Genomic DNA, 25,485 nt, shown 5'->3' on the forward strand with positions numbered 1-25,485 from the left:
AAGAATTGGTTACTACATTAATAATCATTAAGAGGCAGCTCAACTCAAGGAGTGAACGAAGATTCAGTTACAATCATTAATGGTCAATCAAGAAGAATTTTTTACTCAATCAAGGGAACTCATTCCAGTTTTCGAAGAATACGCTCCTTGAAATCAGCCGGAACATGGAAGGTCACATTCGAGTCTGGGCCAGTCAAAGAGCAAGATTCAAAGAGGCATCTCTTGGGTCAAACCCCTTAATCAAAGATCTTATGCCTCCTGTTTCCAATAAGGATTTAACGGCTCTTTTCTCTGGTATAAAAAGGGAAGCTCTCTCAAGAAGAAAACTACGCAACTACAAAAAGAGTATTTCAAATGTGTCTACTTCTTAGTTCAAACACTGTAATTCTGAGTTATCAGTGTCTCAAAAGATAGAGAGATCTAGAGTACAAAAGAAAGTTGTGTCACTTGATTAGAACTCAATTGCTGATTTTATATGTTGATGGTAAACAAAAGGATACTATCAATCGTGTAAATTTATTCAAGATCTTAAGGGAACCCTTGTTACCCAAGGGAACTGAATGTAAGTACCACAACGGTACCGAACCAGTATAAATCATGTGTGTTTTACTATTTGCTCTTTACTGCTTTTACTCCTTCTATCTCGTGGATTAGTCAACTAATATTCATATTAGCGGACTAAATTTTAATTAGGCAACAATTCATCCCTCTCTTGTACTTTCATACTCCTCTTTAATATAATATAAATAGGTATAGTTTGAACAAAAAAAAAGAAGACAAAACCTTTAAAAAAAGGAGAAAAAGGAAAAAAATAAGGGAAAACATTTCGAGAAGCGTTCAAAAGAGTAATGGGCAACACATTGGAGAGACTTGGTTGCCAATACTATCCTAACTTTTTAGGATTGTTCAAAACCGAACCATAATCGTTAACCAAACTGAACCGATGAATTACTAGCTTATTGGTATTGGGTTATCGGGGTAATAGTTGGTGAACGGCTTGAGATTTTATAATTAACGGCTTAACGGTTTAGAGGCGAACTACTCAATTTTCTTATCGGATAAACTATTAACCCGTTAAGAATTTTTATATTTACCCTTTTACCCCTATGTATATAAAGTACTATTGGATTTGGCTCGTGTCACGGACTACTGTGTATACGTGATCCTTTGTTTAGTAATGCATGTGTACAATCCTTTTTCAAGTGATTGCAAAGAGCTGACTAGTACAGTAGAATTTCAGGTGCAAGATTTGGTCTTTGGATTTGGTTTTTATTCTATTACCAAAGAGTACATGGTGAACAAGATAATATATTATGTCACCATAGTTTCATGATGACTTTTGGCTCTTTCCAAATTGGATTTTAGAAGTTGAAGTATTTATTCTTAGCTATGCAATCAAAATAATTAGAGTACAATTATTATTTTTTGCTTTAGTGAATAAACTGTCGATAATCATTAATCCGATATAAATTAGCCCCATTGTCTTGTTCAATGACCAGCGAAGTACTATTTTTATAATCATAACGGATAAATCAAAACGTTAATTCGATCCGGCCGATAAAGCACCCTTACAAGTGAACCGCTCCTCTCCCTCTCCCCTTTTTGACTGCACCTCTAAACGAAACCAAAAACCCCAGAAGAAAAAATATCCTCAATTCAATGCTTCGAATTTTCTCTGATTTTGTTTCCTTTTTAGATCTATTTCTTACGGCTTTTCCTTTGATACTTACTGCCCGTATATAGTAAATAAACTGCCTTTAGATGTTTTTGTTGGATAAAAGAGAATTGGGAAATTCCTGGTTTTATTATTCCTTTTTGTTTTTGTCTGAAGGATCTTTTTAGGGTTTTTAATATATTTGATATGGCTACTACAGAAGCGTTATCTGTGATTCCTGCTTCTGTTTTGCGTAATCTCTCTGATAAGTTGTACGAGAAGCGCAAAAATGCCGCCCTTGAGGTACTTTGTGGTGTTATTTTTAGAGGGCTTTTGATTGGATCTTGAGTTTAAATTTCCCCTTCTGTTTGTGCAGTTGGAAGGGATAGTGAAGCAATTGGCTGTGGCGGGTGATCACGACAAGGTCACTGCAGTCATCCATTTGTTGACTCAGGAGTATACATATTCCCCTCAAGCTAATCACCGCAAAGTGAGTTTTTCTTTTTCACATTTTAGGTCAAGATTATAATTTGACTTCAATTTTTTTTTTAAAATTCTGTCTTTGGTGTGTAATACTGGTTTAGGGAGGGTTGATAGGATTGGCTGCTGTAACTGTTGGTTTGACTTCAGAAGCAGCGCAGCATCTCGAGGTAAGTGGCATGGCATGTTCATTTTTGAGTTTTGTGCTAATGTAAGGAAGCCTTTGAGCAGTTGGGTTTAGTAATAGGAAGTTGTGTGTTAGTGGTTCCTCTTTCTTCTTGAGATAGCATTAGATAAGTGTACTCTAAAATGAGAAACATCTTGATAGATTTTTAGAATCTCAACTTTTGAGGAGTTAGATTAATATAGGTATTATTTTGTATTTTATTATTGGATGCTGAAATTAGTTTTTCTTTTCTTAAAACTTTTTATGTAAATTGTACACTTCATTTTGAAATAGTGTGTGCTTTACTTATCGCTGTGTCTTTTTTGTGTCTATTTATGCTTTTGAAAACACCGGCAGAGACAGAAGGAAGGAAATTACCTAATGTATTTTGCATCAGTTGGGATTTGAATCGTGGTCTCGTTGGTCCATCTGCTAGGCTGCATCTTTGGGTGCAGAAGAGCTTTTGTTGTGTTTATTAGTGATTTCTATATTCATTGAATGTAAATACTGTTCAGCTTCTTAATCACTATGTAGAACTTGAATGTGGATTTGGCGTTTATATGAATATGTATCTGCATTTTGAGCCCAAACATAATCAAGATTGTGTTGCCCCTTCCTCCCACCCCCCCGGTCAAAAAGGAGTAAGAGATCACATAAATGTTGTAAGAAAAGGAGATGAGGAAAATTATGAAATCTTGACTATGACTTAAAAACTTGATTGTTCAGTCTACCTTTCAGCAGACTAAATCATAAAGGAAAAATGAAAAAGAAAACTTTCAGTTGGACTGCATGCGAGGTTGAAAGCTGACTATTAAAGATTATCTGCACGAGTTTGCTTTGATAAGAAGTTTGTTTAAGCTTTTAGTGAGAAATATTAAGAAGGGCTAATTCTGGGTCCCTATGCGGCTTTGCTAAAGCACAAGACAAATACTACTAGTGGTCAGCATTGTAGTTATGCTGCAGCTTCAACGGTCAACGCTGTAGGTACCAATTTGAAATTTAGCTTCTTTTCCTCTAAGTTGCTCGGACTCGAGTGCAGGTGTTCGACACGAGTGCGGATCTAGAGGTCGGATCCTTCATGATCTGAATTTTAAGATTCGGGGATACGGATCCAAGTGTGGATATGTGTGTGGGATTTGGCTAAAAATAATTCAAATATCTAAAATAGAGTTATTAAAATATGTCTAAATTATGAGAAATTATATGTGAAGAACTTAAAAGGTATTCCGATGAGGAGAAAATATTGATCAAGAGGAGAATCTGAGAAGGAAATAAAAGAAAAAGAACTGGCATATAAATTTTTATATACTAGGTATTCCATTTTCTCCAATTTCACCCTAGCTTTCGTTTTTATTTCAAAAATGGTTATATCTGCCCTGAATTTCTCCGTCGGTTTTGGTCAAAGTCAGTGTTATGGAGAGTGAGAAGCGGGAAAAAGCGAAGAAGCGCACTTTTTTCATGTGAAGCGCAATTTAACACATAAATAAAAAAATTAAATAGGCATAGATAAATGATCAAGAACTCAATAAATAACATATTAAGCAATTGCTTCAATTCTTAAATTAAGAAGTTATAATAGATACTAAAACTAGATAGTCCAAGCTTGATCTTTTTTTTTTCTCGCTTGACGCCATTGAATAATAAGATTGAATTTACTACAATCAATAACCTTCCCCCCCCCCCCCCCCCAAAAAAAAAAAAAAAAAAAAGCAAAACAGTTAAAACATGGCATAACAATGAACAACAAAAAAACAGATCAGAAGCATAATGAACAACATAATTTTAAAAAAAAGAAGCAAATTAGAAAACATGGCTGAACATAGAAATAAGACCGGGAAAAAATAGAAAAGAAGAAGATAAAAGAGGAGATGAGTCGAACAATGAACAACAAAAATTATAAAAAAAATAGAGCACAAGCATAAATTAGAAAACAGGACAGAACAAGAATAGAGAAATAAGAACTGAAAAAAATAGAAAAGAAGAAGGGAAGAGAAGAAGAGAAAAGATGAGAGGAGTTGAACAATGAACAATGAAGCAGAGAAAATCAGAAGAGGAAGAGAAGAGAAGAAAGAGCTGAAGAAGAAGAAGAGAAACTTACCTAAGAGCAGAAGAGAAGAAGTCGAAGGTCGCAGTCGTTGATGTTTGGAAGAAGTGTGCGTAAGTGTATTTGCAAATTTTTAAAAAAAACCTAGTCAACTGCTGGACCTCGCTTAAGCGAGCTTTTCTCGCTTTTTTTCATCGCCTCGCTTCTTGCTTTTTAGGGGTGAAGCGTGCGCTTATTTACCAGTGTCGTGCTTTAGGGCAAAAAGGCACAGAGCCCTCCCCTCGCGCGCTTTTAATAACACTTGTCAAAGTACTTAAAATCGGTTGACCGGATCCGGTACGGAGCCCACACCCCCACCCCCACTCCCACCAATGCCGTGTCGACACGAGTGCGGCACCAAAAGTGAAGAGTCCGAGCAACTTAGCTTTTCCTGGATCCAGGTCCCTTGACTATAAGTCATTGAAGGGAAACAAAGTGAGCATTTGGGGTATGATTTAGAAGTGAAGTGGTGTGTGGTAACTATCTGTCTATTGGGACAGGTGAGCATATTCCATTATGATTTGCGTTGTTATTGATTTTTTTGAGAATGCTAGCAAATTTTATTCATCAGCACAAAGATTATGCTGGCAACAGTATTTACAGGATACTATCCTTGTGAACTTTACAAGGCTTCCAAAAATTATAGAATAGATTCTGCATCTCGTACACAAAACTCTTTACACCAAAAGTGAAAATTTAAAATACAATTCATTTTAACTACTTGTATGGAGCTACTCCTATCTTCAAAACATATGTTATTTCCTTCCTATGGTCCACCAAATGCAAGTGGATAATCCTTCACCATTTTTTCTGACTGACCATTTTACCAGCATAGTTCGAAGCTTTCAGTAGATCACATGTGCTTCCCGGCATTATCCATTTCAAATTTACCAAGGCCAAAAATAGATTCCATAGTTGGGAAGTGAAAGCACAATGGAGAAAGAGATGGCTATTGTTTTCAGATTCAGCTTTGCAGAGGAAACATCTGGAGGTATTCTCTGAAGAATATCTTGAGTTAGACAAACCCTCCTTGCTACTAGCCATGTAAAGCAGTTAACCTTGTAAGGTATTTTGATCTTCCAAATTTGCTTTCAAGGGCAGTTGATGTTCTGTTGTCCATTATTGGAGAAATAAGTATATGCATCTCTTACTGTGAATACCTTGCTGTCCATACCATTCCATACCATGGTATCCTCATTGTCATTGGGTCTTCTCAGTCCCTCCGTAGTTAGATAGAATCAATCACTATCGCCATTTCCCAATCATTTAGTGCTCCCCTGAAAGTGAGATTTCATCCATTTTGGCTCCATACTTCACTGATAGGAAGGTGCAGAGGTCGAACATTAGAGTTGTAGGTTAGAGGGTAGTCGAACGTTTCTCCTCGTTGTACCGGCTAGTCTGATAGTGTTTTGTTTAGGACTGCTAGCGGTTTTTGTTGTGTTTCACACTGCATTTTTGTTGGCCTTTCCATGTATTTGCTGTTTTTTACGATGCTGATACTATTTTTCTGGTTTCTGTTGTTACAGATCTATTGTCTTTGAGCCGAGGGTCTCCCGGAAACAACCTCTCTATCCCCCCGGGGTAGGGATTGGGTCTGTGTACACTCTACCCTCCCCAGATCCCACTAGTGGGATTCTACTGGGTTGTTATTGTTGTTGTACTTCACTGATTGTTGACTTAGGCATAAGTGCTAACTTAAATATTTCAAGGAACCTATATCTTAAAGGTTCATGCCCTATCCATTTATCAGACCAAAATGCTATTTTTCTGCCATTCCCATGGCAAAATTCAGTATTAGCTGTAAAGTCTTCCCATAAAGCTCTGATGGACTTCCAATTGCTCCCCCCATAGGCTGTGTTAATTGGTTTGGTGCACCAATGACCCATTTTCCCATATTTTTGAGTTACCACCTCTTTCCACAGGTTATTTTCTTCCCTGCCATACATCCATAGCCATTTACACATTAAACTCTTGCTATGAATTTATAAGTTCCTTATTCCCATGCCCCCTACTATCTTATTTGAGGTTACTGTTTTCCATCTCACCAAATTATACCCTTTCTTTTATGTGTTTCCATGACATAAGAAATTTCTCTTGATAACATCCAATCTCTTCTCCACCTTGGCAGGAAGTTGAAATAACGACATAACATATGTAGGCAAAGCGTCCAACACACTATTTATCAAAGTGGTTCTGCCACCAAGTGATAAATAATGTGTCTTCCATCTAGCCAATTTCTTATCACATTTGTCTAGTACATTATTCCATATTCAAAGAAATTTTGCTCCTCAAAGAAATTTTGCAATGATTTGGGCTTGCGGTACCTTTAGTGCTATGGTAGATTAGTGAGTTTTTAATCAAAAGCATCCCTCTTGTTTCACTTCAACTTCTTTTTACATCCTTATTATATTTCACTTTAATCGAAAGCATCCTTTAAGTTTACCGAAGTTAACCAAAAACATCCCTCCATTAAAATTTCCGTCTACATTCGACGGATCTTTCGTGGCCTCTCTATTTTCCCCCCTTTTCTCACAAAATCTTTCATCCTCTTCCTCCTTTGACGACAAAAAATGACTTTTGGAAAGCTCGAAATGGGTTTTTTAATCGTTGAACTACCTGATCTTGGGTGAAAGTTTTACCTTTCATTGTAAATTTGCCGTTGGATAAAAAAAATCTCCATCACAAAAAGTAATAGGAAATCTGAAACGGTAAGAAGATAAAAAAATAGCAGATTAAGAAAGAACATTTTACAATGGATTTCGTGAAACGGGAAAAACCCAAAGACGAAAAAAGATGTAACAAAGAAGAGCTTGCCGGAGGTGAAGGCTCTCCCTTCTCTGGGCAAGGAAAGTTGACATAAGAATAAAGGACCCTTCAACTGTGGATGGAGATATTAATGGAGGGATGTTTTAGCTTAGTTGTGGTAAACTTAAAGGATGTTTTTTTTTGGTTAAGTAGAATATTATAAGGATGCAGTGGAAGTTGAGGTGAAACAAGAAGGGTGATTTTGGTTAAAAACTCATAGATTAGTAGCGTATTTTCTATTCATTTCATTTATTCCTGAGCTTTTAATCTATTTTAACTTCTGTTATGTCCATTCTGTAATCAGAGAGCTGTGATTTTGTGCCTTCTGTTGTATAGTAAGCAATTTCTCTGCCAAGAATGGGCAAAAACTCTGATTTTGGGCTTTCTTTGTTGGTAAACTACATGCATCATGAGAAAAAAGTGGATTGAAAAGATTCATATTGGTTATGCTCCTTGGGTTTTATAATTCAAAGTTACTTTTGTCTCTGAAGTATATTTTTTAACATGATTATTAGATTTGTTGTTATGATTTGCTTGTTCTGTAGAGGTTGATAATTGTGCTTCCTTGGTGCTGTTAAACATTTTTGGATTATGCCTAGTATTTAACAGTTTGCTTCTCTATGTGCAATTTACACCTTGTCTGGATGTGATATGCCAGCAAATTGTGCCACCAGTCTTAAATTCCTTCTCGGATCAAGATAGCAGAGTTCGTTATTACGCCTGTGAAGCTCTGTATAATATAGCAAAGGTGAGATAGATAAAGGAAGTTGTACTTTGCAATTTTTTACTTTTTTTTTGGACCTCAACTGTGCTACTTTTGCAGGTTGTAAGAGGAGATTTCATTGTGTTCTTCAACCAGATCTTTGATGCATTATGTAAGCTTTCAGCAGATTCAGATGCTAATGTGCAAAGTGCTGCTCATCTTTTGGATAGACTTGTAAAGGTAAAAGTAAAGATCTTTATATCATTGGATGTTGTACTACTTGCTATTGCATGGCGACAAGACAAAGGATTAGGTGAAGGACAAGAAATAATATGTGTATATACGTGTCTTAGGATACGCGCGTGTATCCCATCTCAATAACTATAATAGTTTAAAAATTATATAAATATTATTAAACAATGTATATCTGACATGCAATTAATAAGTGTCACTTCAAAAGTATTTTTAGATTTTGATATTGAATTAGAAAGTATAATATTATGGATATTGGGATAATAGAGAAAAAATTCTAGCCAGATAAGTTCTCAGTGTCGTATTGCAATTTTTGAGTACTTATGCGAGAATGTCTTATGATAATTGTGGTTATTTTTACCAATTTAACTCTTACTACTACGCTATAATCGATTTTATTTTATTTTTAGATTTTTTTCCATTGCCAATGCTCTTATTATGAAAATAAATTCGTATACCCTAAGAGTTTAGTCAAGTCGAAAACTAATTTTTTTTATATGATGAATTTTAAAAGGAATCTAATTGCATTCTTTTGTTAATTTGTTAATTCAAAAACTTAATATTTGTTCTCAACAGTAAAAGAAATTTTGTTGATTCAAATTTTTAATAATAAAATTATTTTGCGGTAATTATATTTATCTAATAAGAAATCTATTTTCAAATGATAAAAATGTCAATTTGACATTTAATTTTTTGATATTTTGTGTTTGTAGAATCATTCATGCTTTTGATTATTGCCAATCATTTTGTATCTCTTATATTCTTAAATTATTTTACGGTTATTTGTTCTAATTATTGAGTATATTTTTTAAATATTATAGTATAAGATAAAGTATACAAACTAATATTGATCATTAGTCACTATCTGATATATACCTGAAATTTCTTTTTCATGTCTATGATTTCCGTCATTTGGCTTTGTTGCATTTGACTTAATATATTTGTTCATCCTTCCAATGGCATAAGCAACTTTAGTTTGGTCTATATAAAGAACATAATAAAATCATTTATCAAATTAGTAGCAATAAATAATATTTTTAAAAACATAGGTTATGTACCACTAATCCTTTTTTATAGTTATTGAGTCGTCATAATGTACTACTCCTTCCCGATGGTTTATGATTTAGTTTGCTGATTTTTGGTTATTGGTAGTTTTTTAACAATTCATATAAGGTAAAACTTTAATTGCTTTTAAAGTCTTAATTATTAGGTCTTTTTACCTAGTTTAAATAAGGAATGATTTAGTAAGAATTTTTTTAATTATTTTTATGTTCCTAAATATTAGGAAAATAACATAAATTACAACTTTATCCAATATAAAATTTATTTTTAAAGGGTAAAAAAGGTCGCTAAGGGGCATCGTGATTTTAATACATATATATATATATATATATATATACATGGAATTGAGGGTCTTTGTGGATCAAAGATGAGGCCTGAATGTTTTTGGTTCTTGAGAATAGTTAAGAGAATATAATTCTATTTGTTACAGGTAGATAAGATTGGGTTCCTTCTTTTCTCTCTTTTGACTTATTCTTAGTTATTTCTCATTCCCATGCATTATTTGACGGACTGGACCCTTGGTGACATGGGAGTGCCAGTATTTTCTCTCTGAACTGATCAGTTATTTTAATCAAAAGATGTTCACAAGTTTGATATTTTGACTGATCGTGTATTATTACATTGTTCTGCAACTTTTGTGGGATGCAGGACATTGTCACAGAGAGTGATCAATTCAGGTGAGCTGTTAATACTTCCAATATCTTCAAACTGGAATGAATTTACTATTGTCTGGTTGATGCGTCTTGTATGGAAATAGCATTGAATTGATTATTTAATTTCTTATGCAGCATTGAAGAATTTATTCCATTGTTGAGAGAACGGATGAATGTCCTCAATCCTTATGTTCGCCAATTTCTTGTTGGATGGATCACAGTTTTAGACAGTGTTCCAGACATAGATATGCTCGGTTTTCTTCCTGATTTTCTTGATGGTTAGTGCTTGTATATCAAGTTTAAGAGTCCTGTGCGATTTAATGCTCTGTTTCCTCACATCAATGCGATCTTACTTGAGTTGATCTACTGCAGGATTATTTAATATGCTGAGTGATAATAGCCATGAAATAAGACAACAGGCTGATTCTGCGCTCTCAGAGTTTTTGCAAGAGATCAAGAATTCTCCAGTAAGATTACTGCCACATGTAGATTGTTAAACTGTTAAATGATATATAATGGTTAGATGGCCAAAAAAAAGGAATGATACAACTTGCAGTTCTTTATTACCCCCTCTGTTCAATTTATGTGTGTTACTCTCCTTTTTAGTATGTTTTTAAAAGAATGCCTCTTTCTATGTTTAGTAACTCTTTAACTCTAACATTCTACATGGCATATTTAAGACCATAAGATTGAAGGGCATTTTGGTACATTATACATATCTTTAGTTGAAGACACAAGATTTACAAGTTTTCTGCACTTTCTTAAACTTCGTGCCCAGTTAAACTAACAAACATAAGTTGAAACAGAGGGGGTATTATTATAGTGGCCCAGTTATTTAGGGAGATGCAAAAAATGGCTACTCTCAGGTGTAGCTTGTGTTTATCAGTATTGTTTTAGTAGTTGTGTTTTGCTTTTGATTTATACATGGCAGACGTATCTTTTCTATGGTTTTGTGTCTCCATCCTCTACAAGTAAGAAAAATATCTCTTTTTGTTAAATCATAGATATTTTGTTAAAAAGCAAATCTTAGTATGTCTTTTTCTTGGATTACTTTTTAACTTGAAACAGAACTTCTTTTCAAGTCTGTAGATTATGGTCGCATGGCAGAGATACTGGTACAGAGGGCGGGCTCGCAGGATGAATTTACTCGGTTGACTGCTGTAACTTGGGTAAGGACCTTGACATGTATTATTCATCAAACACCATGTTATGGTTAGCTTCATTTTATATTTTATTCCCCTTGGGTTTCGTTGGTATAAAAATAGTTAATAGTTCACTACTTGCTTCGAAGGGGAGCCTTGGAGCAACGGTAAAGTCGTTTCCGTGTGACCTATAAGATCACAGGTTCGAGCTGTGGAAGCTGCCACTAATGCTTGCATTAGTATAGGCCGTCTACATCACACCCCTTGGAGTGCGGTCCTTCCCCGGACCTTGCGAGAATGCGGGATGCCTTGTGCACTGGGATGCCCTTTTTTAGTTCTTTTCTTGCTTCGATCTGTTATATCAATTTCAATAGAGTGCTTTGCTCTACAGATAAATGAGTTTGTGAAACTTGGTGGAGAGCAGCTTGTGCCTTATTACGCTGACATTCTGGGAGCAATTTTGCCCTGTATATCTGATAAAGAAGAGAAAATAAGAGTTGTAAGTACACTGTCTGATAGTTGTAGTACTTTACATTTTTTCCTTCTCATGCCACCTTTTCTTTTTTGATGTTTTTGCTTCTTGTTATTCCTTCTGTGTCTCCCTTTTCACTTTTATCCTATTCTCTGCTTGTTCCAATCAGGTTGCTCGCGAAACGAATGAAGAACTTCGAGGCATCGAAACTGATCCAGCCGAGGGATTTGATGTTGGAGCAATCCTCTCCATTGCTCAGAGGTATGAAACTAAAGAGGAAAATATAGTGTTTGATATTTTGAAATAGTTTTCTCTTGATGTTGCATTCACTGTCAGCAATCAAAGTAATTGTATGACAGTGGCTTTTGTAATATTATTTAGGTTTCTTATAAACTTTGTCTTATCTGCTTATCAGGCAGTTGTCCAGTGAATGGGAGGCAACACGTATTGAAGCATTGCACTGGATGTCAACCCTGTTAAATAGACATCGCTCAGAGGTAACTGAAAACTTAACATCATGTGAACCATTCTTTTTTGTTATTGCATGATGACTATGCTTTTTCATGGTCATGAAGATGGTTATTTAAGTTGAAACATGGCTCAATATCTTTAATTTACACTACATTATCAGCATGGATGGAGTAATGGGTTTCCCTAGAAGCTGGGTAATGGAGCCTGGATTTGTATAAGCACTACTAGTTCATTGTTAGGTGGGAGTGAGTAGTCATAGGAATTATCAAAGACTTCCTACTAGAAAGAGCTGCATTATTGATTCTTGGAACTTACATTTCTTTTTTTTCTTCTTCATAACTTTAACTTAAATTACAGAACAAATTCAATTGGTTTAGCATAGGCCATTCTTTTACATCCAGTGAAAGAAAGGTTCCGCATTTTGCCCGTGCTTGTTCTCTCTTCTCTCTCTTCTAGGAGGATAAGAGTGCTGGAGAGTGGAACACTAGATCCTGCATTGCTGTCAGGTGTATTAAAGTTGCATATGGTAGTCTCCTCATTCAAATAAATGCTCATCATGGATAACTAAGAATTATTTAGATTTTTAAAGGTAAGATTATGTATTTGTCGTTTATAATTTAATTGTTAGAAAAATTATTGCTTCTCTAATCATATTTTTGCCTTACAAGTTAAAAATATCTTTCATGTTTGTTTCAACTTTCAGAAGTAATATGATGTATATTGTTTGTGAACGCTTTGATAATAGCCTTATTTTACAAAGATTTCTTTGTCGGTTGATCAATAATTGCTTCTGTTTGCTTACATTTCTGTGGTTCCTGAATTTTTATCAGCATATGTGTTCATTTTTCTTCTTATTTTTGAAACAGGTCTTAGTTTTTCTTAATGACATCCTTGATTCTCTTCTAAAGGCGCTATCAGATCCCTCTGATGAGGTACTTCATACTGCTTTAGTCTGCTTAAGATTAGTTTGCCTGGATGGTGTCACTTTACCAGGTTCACAGTTATGATCAACGCAAGTTATATTTCACATTACTTTTCTGCTGGACCTGGCCATGGCACCTTTGTTTTTCTTTATGGATGTTCTTGTCGCTTTGTTGGCTTTATTCGTATCTTTGGGCTTGCCCTTGGTTTGCTGCTCTGATATAGTTTATTGTCAAAATTTGGTATTATAAGTAGTTCCTGTCCTTCTCTCTTTTGATATTTATTCTTGACCCTTCTTGATATTATTAGTGTTGATGCATGACAGCTAATTAGTGTTTCTAGATTGTCCCCGACCCCATGTTTTATGAAATTTACACCAGCATCATTTGGTATTGGTACAAAAGCTTGTAAATACTTGTCTTAGTTTTTCTTAATGACATCCTTGATTCTCTTCTAAAGGCGCTATCAGATCCCTCTGATGAGGTACTTCATACTGCTTTAGTCTGCTTAAGATTAGTTTGCCTGGATGGTGTCACTTTGCCAGGTTCACAGTTATGATCAACGCAAGTTATATTTCACATTACTTTTCTGCTGGACCTGGCCATGGCACCTTTGTTTTTCTTTACGGATGTTCTTGTCGCTTTGTTGGCTTTATTCGTATCTTTGGGCTTGCCCTTGGTCTGCTGCTCTGATATAGTTTATTGTCAAAACTTGGTATTATAAGTAGTTCCTGCCCTTCTCTCTTTTGATATTTATTCTTGACCTTCTTGATATTATTAGTGTTGATGCATGACAGCTAATTAGTGTTTCTAGATTGTCCCCGACCCCATGTTTTATGAAATTTACACCAGCATCATTTGGTATTGGTACAAAAGCTTGTAAATACTTGCTGTTTTGCACAATAACTAAAAAGCCTCTTGATTGTCTTCCTACACTTTGGCTTTTCTACTATGAATATTTGGCTGTTATTTTTTAGTTTATTGCCATGAATATCTTCTATCTGAACAAGTTGAATTCATTCTTTAGCTGCTTAATCTTCATAGTTAAGCTTAGTGAACTGCATATTTCCATAAATGCCTGTCTCTCATATTTCGTCTGACCCAGATTAACCCTAACTTGTAAAGAAAATAAAAGGTAAAGACAATTGTATTGTAGCTGCTAGTTCTAATCTATGGTCAACCTCCTTTGGTTGGAAGGGTTTTTATTTGAAAGGGGGTGGGGAGGTCAGGGTTGGGCAGATGTTTTTGTTTCGTTTTTCGGTTTAGATTGATATTACTGATTTTTTTTTTCCAGTTATCCAAAAGAAAAGTCCTTAATTATAATAATAATATGCTCAACTGATTCTTCACATCCACTCATTCGAGGTTGCGATTGTATAGGGAGTTTCCTGCTATTGTGCTGAGAGTGTTAGTTCTCTTTTCAGGTAGTGCTTTTGGTGCTCGAGGTGCATGCATGTATAGCTGAAGATCCTCAACACTTCCGCCAGCTTGTTGTGTTCCTGATTCACAACTTTCAGCTTGATCACTCACTTCTAGAAAAGTAATTGTTTTTTCTGTTCGTTTTTGGGGTGTGATGTTGGTGTCTTTTCATTGTTTCTTAAGTGTTTTGAGATCCGTTTCTGTTAGCTTCACACCTTCTAATTTCCTCTCAGACGTGGAGCTTTGATAATTCGTCAACTGTGTTTCCTTCTAGATGCTGAAAGAGTTTACCGTGAACTGTCTACCATACTTGAAGGGGAATCAGATTTTGATTTTGCATCTATCATGGTTCAGGTTTTACTTCTGACAGATGTTTATAAGGAGACTATCTTGATTCTAACAAATGACACGAAATAATTAGTTACAGTCATTATGCTTTGTTAAGTATCACTGCTTGGAGAAACTTATCAAAGAACATATTAGAGAAACTTAGAATTATGCAGCTCTCTTCGGGTCTGTAATGTTTGAAAAAAGGGCTGAGTAGTCTGCTGATTCCTATTTCAGGCCTTAAACTTGATTTTGCTTACTTCGTCGGAGTTGTCTGACCTTCGAGATCTTCTTAAACAATCGCTGGTCAATGCTGATGGGAAGAACTTATTTCTTTCCTTGTATGCATCATGGTGCCATTCGCCAATGGCGATAATTAGCCTCTGCCTATTAGCTCAGGTAGGACAGGACTTTTACTTGTGTCTCTCCAAATCTTTACCCCTTTTCCTATTTTTGAACAGAATCGACCTTGGTCTTGTATCTGTTTGGGATTACATTACAGGCATATCAACATGCAAGTTCTGTTATTCATTCGTTGGTTGAGGAAGACATCAATGTTAAGTTCTTAGTCCAACTGGACAAGTTGATCCACCTTCTGGAGACTCCAACCTTTGCTTACCTTAGGCTGCAGGTATTTTCAGTTTGTCCTTTTATCAAGTTGTTAATACTTGAATTTTTTTTCCTTATGTTTGTTTATGGTTTTGGCAGAAGCAAGTGCGTCTTTTTTTTTTTTTTGGGATCTTGTAAATAACTTTTCACTTTGAGGGTTATTGTTGAAGAGGTAGTCCAAAATCAAAAGCAACTGAGTGTTTTCATCTGTCTTAGTGATATGTGCTTCTTTTATCCCAATTTAGGATGTAGAGACCAACTATTTCAGCCGGAAAAAATAGAGATGCCAATGACGAAAACTGCTTAATGAAGCAAAAACGTAACATTTCTTTCCTTTGCCTTTTAGAATTAAGTTGCATTCTGTTATTTTTCACTCCTAGATGCTTCTGGATGCTTAGTATTATTGCATCAAGAATGTTTTCTTCGCTCCTACAAGCACATGGTTCTACTTTCTAGTATGTTCGGTGGAGCATGCCAAATGACCAAAATGCTTCTGTAGTCTATATTTCAGATGCATCGCAAGTAAATGAGCAGGGGAAAACAACCTGGAGTAAAGCAGATTAAATTACTATCGACTATCTACTTCACTGAACAATCTTATACCAACATATCATACAGCAAAAAGGCTGATAGATTACCAAAAAAATTCCCAATGTTTCACCAATAACACATCTTCTGCAGGCCTTAATTTTTGCTCCAGATTCCAGAAGTGTGTGCAAATGAAGTGGGTGTGGACCTAATTTGAGCTATGCCTTTCTTTTCCATGGTGTCAGTTGAATTAACTCATAGTTTTTGTGTGGTTGGATGTACTGATTGTGCTCAACTTATTGATTGCATTACAACATTTTGGGGAGTTACTTATTGACTGTTTCCTTGCAGCTTCTTGAACCTGGAAGATACATATGGTTGTTAAAAGCCTTATATGGTCTGCTGATGCTGCTACCCCAGGTGTGTTCTGAATTAGTTCTCTAGTGACTGCTTGAAACATTTTGCTTAATATGTTATTTTTATTGAGTTCTTAGTCATTTATCTGTGCCTATTTAATATTTTTTATTTATGTATTAAATTGCGCTTCACATGAAAAACGCGCGCACTTCGCTTTCCGCTTCTCGCTACGGTGAAGCAAAGCCTCCTCGCTTTTTTCCGCTTCTCGCTCTCCAAAACACTGCCTCGAGCAAAACAATGCTTCTCGACAAAGAGATACAAATCATCTCTGCTAATATCTCATAGGTGCTCCTAAAATGTACAAGAACATTAAAGTTTCTTTAATCTGTAACAAGGTATTTTCTACCTTTCAGTAGCTCGTAGGTTTTATTCTCTACAGATGGGTCAAAAAGTTCTACTGTTCTTGTACCGAGGGTCTATCGGAAACAACCTCTCTATCTTCTTAAGGTAGGGGTAAGGTCAGCGTACACACTACCCTCCCCAGACCCCACTTGGGGGATTACACTGGTCTTTTTGTTGTTGTTGTAGATGCGCCAAAAAGTGTGGGGGTCACTTCTCTTCTTTACTCCTATTCCTCCTAAATGGCCAACTTTGCAGCATCCTTTTGAAGGTGTCTGAAGTCGTCACTCAATCAAGCTCCTAAAAGATCCAGGCTGTCTGCATAGCCTGTGTGCCACTTGAAAAATAAAGTAATAAGTGGTTCACATCATGCCCTGCCTTTTTATAAATGAAGCATGAGCTGACAAGCTTTTCCTTGGTTTCATCAATGCAAGCGTGGCTTCCCCACTGAGCTAAATCACATTAAAAAGTATACCTTTCTTGGGCTTTGTGAACCCAAACTGAGCGAGAAAAATCATGTCCTCTGAAATCTATGATAGAATGACTACTGTGTAGTCGTGGTTACATATGTGTCTCCCATCTCGATTGTCTTCAAACATGATTGAGAAAGATTGAGATTTTCTCCTTATATAAACAACTCGAGGAGGGGTTGCTCTGATGGTAAGCAACCTCCACTTCCAACCAAGAGGTTGTGAGTTCGAGTCTCCCCAAGAGCAAGGTGGTAAGTTCTTGGAGGGAAGGATACCGGGGGTCTATTTGGAAACAGCCTCTCTACCCCAGGGTAGTGGTAAGGTCTGCATACACACTACCCTCCCCAGACCCCACTAAGTGGGATTATACTGGGTTGTTGTTGTTGTTGTTGTATAAACAGCTCGAGGAGGTTCTGGACCTCTTCAACTTCTCAGTTGTGCAGATTCATCTAAACCTATATACTGTGCTAATTTGTTGTATGTTGACAAGAAATCTTGCAAATTGCAGGGAAGTGATTTTCTCCTTAGTGCTGCTTTGTGATACAGTTATTTCTCTCAGAAAAAAATTTGTCTCCATAAATCACCTGGGCTCCATTCTCCATCTTGAAGTTAATATTTTTGATGAACTCCTATAATTTCAATATTTTTTTCCACAGGCTTCCACCACATGGCATGGTGGTCTAAGTAGTCCTATAACCCACTTCCTGAGTCCCATAGTTGTCTGCTGATACACACCTCCCATAATTTTTGAGATGGTTTTTAATATTTTTTTTTTGAGGTAGATGACACCTCCTATAATACCTGATACTTTTTGTCAAGCCTCCAAATTCACTTTCTATGGCATCGCTAAAATCCTCATATCACTCACTCTTCGAACCCAGCTCTCTTTGCTGTTCATAACAATTCGCCGCCTCCACTTTAAACTTCTGACAACAATTGCAATGTTCTCCCTTTCAACCTAAAAAGACAACCTAAAAGTTTTTCCAAATCCTAGAATCTTTTTGCCCACCCTTTGGAAACCTGAACTTTGCCCATTCGCATCTCGTTCTCGTACCCATCATCTGTTTCCAACCCCTCAAAGTTGCCCCTGCTCCCTCTACCTTTTCGAACCACTTGCTCCTCTTATTACTGTCTTCTGCTGGAATTTCATCCCAGAGGTGTGACTTTCTTGCCACGTGGTAGCTGCTACCTGATTGTTGCTTTTTCGCTGCCAATGCACCGACTCTCGCCATTAGGGTTCTTCAGTATTTGGCCTGCTTCTTCCAACTTTTACTCAATTTCCCATCATTTCGTGCCTAACCTTCTTTCTTTTGCAGTAAATAGGGTTTTCCAACCTGCTTCTGGTGCTGAACTTGGATTTTGGATCTATGGCGCCTGGCCTATTTTGTCCTATTGCTTCGCCGCCCTCAAATAAGATTGGTAGTCTTCATTTGTTTCCTTGTGTACTCTGCTGGACTCTTTGACCTTGAAAATCAGTGGCAAGTAGTAGTTTGTCGACTTGTCTCCAGCCACCTCCTGCTGCTTTGTTTGCTCCGTTTTCTATGGCCGCTTTCCCATTAACTTGATTTGGAAGCAAGAAGGCACCACAATATCGGTTGGAAATTGTTGTTGGTTTTTCGATTAAATTCTGCTGTGGGCTCTTTTAATTAGGATTTATGGGCCAGGCCAGATGTAAGTCCTTCACAACCTGAGTTGCTTTTCTGGGCATTGTGGAGCATGGTCAAGCATTGGGCCATTCTTCCTTTGGCTCCATCTTTGTCTGATCTTTCCACGACAGTTTTAAATATGCACCCTCCTTAGTTTTTCATCGTGACCTAACTGTAGAAGGCCAGACATTGCTCAACGACTTTGGGCTCTTTGTCTATCTTTTCAGTGTATTAGGTGTTCTTGTTGCCTCTTCCGTACACTCTCTCAATATATAGCATCAGGTGTCTATCTGACAGTTGGGTTGGATATTGTGTTTCTCGAACTTCTGCTGAGTAACAGATTCAATTTAGTCTCTCGACTCCATTTGAAGCCTCCATCATTCCATTTGTGACCAATTTTTCCATGTGGAGCAGGGCGTATGTTTTGTCATTCGGCTATGTCCCTGCATTACAGGCTCCTATAACCGGCTTACTACCATTTATTGAGAGTTCTGATCGAATCTCCCAAGCAGGCAAGTTTTAGGCATTTTTTCAGGTTCTTTGTTTCACAAGTAGAAACAGAGAACATTAGCTACGGTCTAATTCGTTTTACATGACAGTCATCGTTGAACAACATTACTGTCCAGGCAGTCACCTTTTTATTCAAAACGGAGCTCTTAGCATTTCTTAGGTTCTTTGGTTGATTCACAGAAATGAACAAGTGGATACCTTGATTATTGTTTGAGGTTCTAGAGAGAAGCAAGAACTTTCGTTCCAGAAGTTCCTGCAGCTTCCATAATTCTTGAGAGACATTTATAAAGATTGCATAAAAAATAGTCTCATCTGGCTTTCTCAAAAACGAAAAAAGAAAATTCTCATCTGGTATGTGTGTCTTAAGAGTTTCCTTGTATTAGCTTTTGTTTGCAAGTTTAGTTTCTCGAGTCTAATTTAATACAGTGCCAAAAGTTGAGCATATGGTCGCATGAGTAGTTCAGTGAGCTGTTACTTGTTTATATCGTTAGAATTGGTGTCACAGGGCTTTGATTTTATGATTAAAAGTGATCATAACTGCTTAATTTTTCATGTATAGTCATACTGACAACTCTAACAAAGAGCTAATCTGAATATTCATTTTCCTTTAAAGTGAATATTTGCTTACTGTCACTCTCTTGCTTCTTGTGTATTATCTGCGATGAGAAATTTTACAATTAGTGAGACACATGTATAGTGTGAGATTTTAAGTACATGACAAGTGTCTGATGCAGGCCCAGTATCTCCCTCGTCCCTTTCCTCTCTCTCACCCAGCTCTTCACCCAGAGATTTCTCCTTATTTCCTTCTCTGCTTCCTCCTTCGGCCGGTCTCTTCAATCCCCTGTTGGTAGAATTGGCTCCAAGGAAACCAAATCTCCTTCAAAAGCTATCAGATCTCTTAAGAAGCCAATAGCTACTTGGTGATGTTGTATTAAAGCAAGGGAAAAGGGTTAAAAATATCCCTCTACTATTTTTTGTTGTTTAGATATATCCTCCGTTATGCTATCATAATTGAATATACCCTAACCGTTAAGCAAAGTTTCAAATTTGCCCTCACTTTAACGGACTGGACATGCGGAAGCTATTAAACTGAAGATCCAACCCTTGAATAAAAAGACCCAACCCCATATCCTAACCCATAGCCCATTGGGACCTCTCCCCCTCCCATTAAAACCACTAAACCCATAATCCTTGATCATTTTTTCTCTTTCTCAGTAAATGCACAGACGCCGACTGTTATGGTATGAAGTAAAAAACAAAATTAGATTTCATAACTGATCTACCAAACTGATCATGACAGAGATAATTTAAAAGGTTTCCACTATAGCAACACAACATGATAACAGAATCTTTAATTCCTCTTAAAGCCTGCTACTGACAGAGTTTGCTTAAAAAATTTGAAGAAGAGTTTTTTATAATAATTTTCAAATTCTTTTAAAGACTTTCAAAAAGAAGATTTTAAGATAGTTTGTCGACCTATGCAAAGAGGAAAAAACTTTTCTTTCTTGGTAGTATGCTCAAAACAATCTTGCAAAAATTTTAATTATTAAAAAATCAAAATTTTGTAGCAAACACCACTAAATGAGCCAAAAAATTGTAAAAACAATAATTAGCAAAAGTAGAAATGAAAAATAATAGTATTCAGATCCAGAAATACACAACAGAAGGAATCGAAAAAGATCAGCAGGCCTAGGACCCAAACCGAGAAAAACATTTTCGCTATCATTTTTCTATATATTTTCTATGGATACATAAAACAAGAACCAAACCCATTTCAAGAAACATTGTTAAATTCAAAATTCTTCAAGCACAAGCACATGGATTATCAACCACAACAACATCCTCTTTGCCGGCCCTTAGCAAATACCCAATTACTGCCCGTTGGATTAAATGATTTTAATGGGAGAGGGGAGGTTCGAATGGGCTATGGGTTAGGATATGGGGCTGGGTCTTTTTATTCAAGTGGTGGATCTTCTGTTTAATAGTTTCCACGTGTTCAGTCTGTTAAAATGAGGGCAAATTTGAATGTTTGCCTAACGGTAAGGGTATATTCGGTCCGATAGTATAACGGAGGATATATCTAAACAATAAATAATTGTAGAGGGCTATTTTTGGCCCTTTTCCCTTAAAGCAATATAGTCTGCCAAATCAATGAAGCCTGTTGTTTCAACTTAAACGTCCAAAAAGGAAAAATTTCATCTTCCTTTTTTCTACCAAACTAGAACCAAACTCTTCAAGGTCTCCTATTGGCGACCCATCTTTTCAGTTTCTCCACAACCCCATTTGCCGCTGAGAGTTCTTAACAGCACCACCCTTACTTTTACTCTATACACTATCCATATTTCAATTCCTTCCAACCCTGACATGATTTTTTATGATTTCTCAAACTTCATTACCCAAATCAAAATAGAGATGAGGTTGTGGGTTAGTAGCGCTCCCATTTCGGACCTTAAACTGGAGGATATGGGGATTGGATGAGGTTGAAGAGAGAGAGAACATGGTGGAGAGGGTATGTGATGTGTCAACGAGTAAGAAAATTAGACGAGTGATGTATTCATCTCTACTTACAATGCACTGGTGGGTGGAGAAGGTAGGACATGAGAATGAAGATTGTGGGACCCACAATGTACACTTGTCAACTGATAAAAACGCTCACACATGACACAACTAATGTCAGTTGTGTGAGGTTTAATGTAAAATTTCTCATCAGTGATGCTTACCTATCTGACATGTGATATGTGTGCCTGAGTCAAAAGAAATATTGCATGCCAAATTTCCATATCCTCATCTATAATGCAATTATATGTGCTCTTGCTAATCTAAAATATCTTTTAATCAATTGATGCAGCAAAGTGCAGCCTTTAAGGTTCTTCGCACTCGTTTGAAAACTGTGCCTTCATACTCCTTCAAGGAAGAGAGATTTAGGAGAACATCTGGGATTCCTTATTCTCAATTTAACTATGGAGGAGGAGGCTCACAAATCTCTGAGGATGGGGACCTCAATGAAAATTTGCATGACATGCATAGTGGTATAAACTTTGATTTGAAGCTGCAGCAGCTTCAGCAAATTCAGAAGCAACATCATTTGCATTCAAAGTCACAGACTCAATCACGTTTTGTTTCTACTTCGTGGATGAAGGTTTTTCTCTGCTTCCTTTGTCCACTTCTTCACTGATGCTTTTTCTACTGATTTTACGGATAATACTTAACTTGCATATTAAGCTTTACGGGTACTTGTTCAAAGGGGAACTTAATTTTCTGACATGACTAATTTTGCTCAAGCTGTCAGAAGGATAGATGATTGACAGATTTTGTATGGGTCAGGGAAGGGGCACAAAACAAGATATATAATTATATGCTCGGACTGCTGCTATTCTGTTTTTCATTCTCTCCTCTTCCCTATTCAGGAGGTACAAATAGCAGAAGAATCAAAACGAGCTGCTTCAGAATTGAATAGGCCCCCTTCAAGATCATCTGGTAGAGGCTTGGGACAGTTGCAACTCTGACTGTTTTCTTCTGCCTCCTAATTGAGTTGATTATATGGTGATCACAGTACCTCATAAGTTGTAAATTATCCTAGTAGTTGTTTTCTCAAAAATTATGAGGGTTGAGGTGGAAGAGGAGGGGAGAAATGGGTATTAATTTTTGGGCTTGGATGTTCCCTAGCACTTCTTTTTCCTTTTGAAAGAATATTTAAGGGATGGATTTTGTTTTTGTCCATGTGGTTCTATTATTTTTGTTGAATACCATATGGGCAAAGCATGTAGGTTCGTAGGATATATGAACAGTTCGTTTTATTCATAATTCTTCTGTTATAACATACAACAACAACCCAATAAAATAAAATCCCACTAGTGGGGTTTGGGAAATGTTCAATTTCCCATTGTTATAACATACAATGGTTTAAAAATATATGTTCAATTTATTCAGCATGCTCCTACCGAATTTGTATGCGTAAGTTCCTTTCTTGGGATTGGCTTGCGTATTGGGACATGAAAGAATTTTGAAGCTCTGAGTTTCAGAACGCAATTCTTGTTAGTTTGGTTGTGCGAGACATCTCATTCCCTCGGCATGGGCCAGCCTTTGGATTTGCACAGTACCCGCTTCTACAACGAAACTGCTCCCCCAAAATCGAAGCTGCTTCCTTCCCCCCTTCCCCAACCATTCATTTTCTTCTTGTTCTTCCCATATCGCTTACTGCTCCCCACCCCGCCCCCCCTTTCCTCTTCTTCTTCTTCATCTGAAACTCTCTCCAATGAGCAAGAAATGGTAGCCTAGCTATCTGCTGTGTTAATGGGATCCTGATTTAACTTTATAATTTCTGGATTTTGCATTGTCATATTAACCTATCTATTGCTCCTGTAGTGGAAATAGGAAAAAAATAATATAATATATAAATTATCTGACTCAAAATTAGCGAAGAGATCAGTATTTTCCATGTATGCCCATCTTCATATCTGATATTCGCCTTAACTCTATCTAAATAAACTCTAACATCTTCTTTTTTTTGAGCATCCAACAACCATTGGTAGTCCATGGTACATGATTACATTCCCATCTTATTCCTTTGTACTAGTCCTATCAAAGTACACATATGATTCTTTTACTCCTTCAGGATATTTTTACTAAAAAAATATAGCAGATTTATCTCGATTTATCATTTGTCCAGAACTTTGCTCATTATTCCCTAAGATACACATTCATTGCATTCCTAATATTATTTGGACAAAATATGAAAGAATCCTTTGGCAAAAAATAAGTGGATGTCACGACCCAAAATTCACCTAATCGTAATGGACCTAACCCTAATGCTAGGTAAGCCTGACATAGAATAAGGTTACCCAAGTGAAAGATCAAATAACAACAAGAATGAAAACAATTGAATTTTATACAACTTCCCAAGGTCTGGTAGGACAAGTCATGAGTCACTATGACTTAGATTTACAAAATCGACATTAAGAATAAATACAATATATGTTTGAAGTTTGCATAAATAGAGATGGAATCCTAAACTACCATGAACAAGAGGTAGCTTGAATCCGGAACGCATGTACGTCTTCAATTCAAGGCTCCGTCTTCCACAGGTATACAGCTCCAAGATTTGCACGCAAGGTACATATGTGTAGTATGAGTACAACTAACCTCATGTACTCAGTAAGTATCTTAACTAACCTCCGTAAAGTAGTGACAGGGTTTTAAGTTAAAGATACTCACTTATTATTTTACCCGCGCAGTTGATAAAGGGAAATAAAGAAACAAATAACCACATAATGAACGAAACAAGAATATAAATGACAGAGGGGCACAAAATATCATCATTACTCAGTCTCACAACACTATACAGTAACATAAACCAACAACCAAGAATAACCATAATACATTTTCTCCGTTGCGACGTGCAACTCGATCTAATATATAATATCAGTACTGTTGCGACGTGCAACCCGATACTATATATAATATCAATAACATTGCAGAGTGAAATGTCACGACCCTAAACCCGGACCCGGTCGTGATGGCGCCTCTCGTGAAGACAATGCCAGCCGACATTTCCCATTTTTTCAATTATTAACAATTTAGCATTTAGAAACAGTCTAAACATGAATAGATAATCCAAAGTAGCAGATAATATCATAAATACGCGGAAGAACAACCCAACACAGCCCAAACCAGGGTGTCAATAGTCATAAGCATCTATAAAACCCAATACAAGTTTGAAAGGTCTACAACTAGTAAAAAGTCTGATATGAGATAGAAATGATAAAGAGGGAGAAACACGGGTCTGCGGACGTCAAACAACTACCTCGTGAACTCCGAATATCCGCCGGGAGCTCTCAACTCGCACAGGCAGGATCAGCAACGCCTGAATTTGCACATAGGGGTGCAAGGAGTAACGTGAGTACTCCAACTCAGTGAGTAACAAATGTAAATAAAGACTGAAAGCAAGAAATCACGTAAGGCACAAAGCATTCTGTAATGAAGCAGTAAAACCAAGTAAAATCAGTAAATCAGTGAAAGATAGGAAAATTTCTTTATCTCAAATGTAGTTTCATGAAAAGCCTTTTCAATGATTAAGCAGGTAATTGACAGTCAATTTATGAAAAATAACCACATAAAGGTTCGCCCCTCGGGCACAATATCAATAAATCCGCGCCCTCGGGCAACATTTCAGAACAGTACCAGCCCCTCGGGCATTCACATAGAACAATACCAGCCCCTCGGGCTCAATCTCAAATCACAATGGGTACCCGCGCTCACTGGGGGTGTGCAGAATCCTAGAGGGGCCCCTTACGGCCCAAACGCAATATCAAGCCATCTCGTGGCATCATCACTAGGCCTGAGATATGTACGCCACGA

General features: G+C 36.8%; 1 protein-coding gene across 3 annotated transcripts; it reads left to right on the forward strand.

Moving 5' to 3' along the window:
• Positions 1 to 1,478: 1,478 nt before the first annotated feature.
• Positions 1,479 to 23,038, forward strand: LOC104216426 (protein VAC14 homolog). 3 transcript variants are annotated; one of them, XR_011401389.1, is made up of 21 exons: positions 1,479 to 1,957; positions 2,031 to 2,144; positions 2,239 to 2,304; positions 5,219 to 5,374; positions 7,847 to 7,936; positions 8,012 to 8,131; positions 9,854 to 9,882; positions 9,994 to 10,136; positions 10,231 to 10,325; positions 10,941 to 11,027; positions 11,392 to 11,499; positions 11,642 to 11,733; positions 11,888 to 11,969; positions 12,810 to 12,875; positions 14,288 to 14,403; positions 14,516 to 14,636; positions 14,847 to 15,008; positions 15,112 to 15,240; positions 15,464 to 15,537; positions 16,098 to 16,166; positions 21,977 to 21,993. XR_011401389.1 is itself a non-coding variant. In XM_070152780.1 (21 exons), the coding sequence occupies exons 1-21, from the start codon at positions 1,862 to 1,864 to the stop codon at positions 22,632 to 22,634; spliced, it is 2,331 nt and encodes a 776-aa protein (XP_070008881.1). In that variant the 5' UTR covers positions 1,483 to 1,861; the 3' UTR covers positions 22,635 to 23,038. The 3 variants fall into 3 exon arrangements, 2 of the variants coding, with proteins under 2 accessions (XP_070008881.1, XP_009764762.1); XM_070152780.1 differs by lacking the exon at positions 15,464 to 15,537 and adding an exon at positions 22,536 to 23,038 and having other exon boundaries at positions 1,483 to 1,957; positions 21,977 to 22,267; XM_009766460.2 differs by lacking the exons at positions 5,219 to 5,374; positions 15,464 to 15,537 and adding an exon at positions 22,536 to 23,038 and having other exon boundaries at positions 1,487 to 1,957; positions 21,977 to 22,267.
• The last annotated feature ends 2,447 nt before the right edge of the window (positions 23,039 to 25,485 follow it).

This window comes from Nicotiana sylvestris, chromosome 8, assembly GCF_000393655.2.
Source record: "Nicotiana sylvestris chromosome 8, ASM39365v2, whole genome shotgun sequence".
Lineage (NCBI taxonomy): Eukaryota > Viridiplantae > Streptophyta > Magnoliopsida > Solanales > Solanaceae > Nicotiana > Nicotiana sylvestris.

Excerpts from the sequence above, each read along its gene's own strand:
- LOC104216426 (XM_070152780.1), top strand. The coding sequence starts at position 1,862 with ATGGCTACTACAGAAGCGTTATCTGTGATTCCTGCTTCTGTTTTGCGT. Across the intron at positions 2,145-2,238 it reads CTCAAGCTAATCACCGCAAA|GGAGGGTTGATAGGATTGGC; the intron begins GTGAGTTTTTCT and ends ATACTGGTTTAG. Across the intron at positions 12,876-14,287 it reads TATCAGATCCCTCTGATGAG|GTAGTGCTTTTGGTGCTCGA; the intron begins GTACTTCATACT and ends TTCTCTTTTCAG.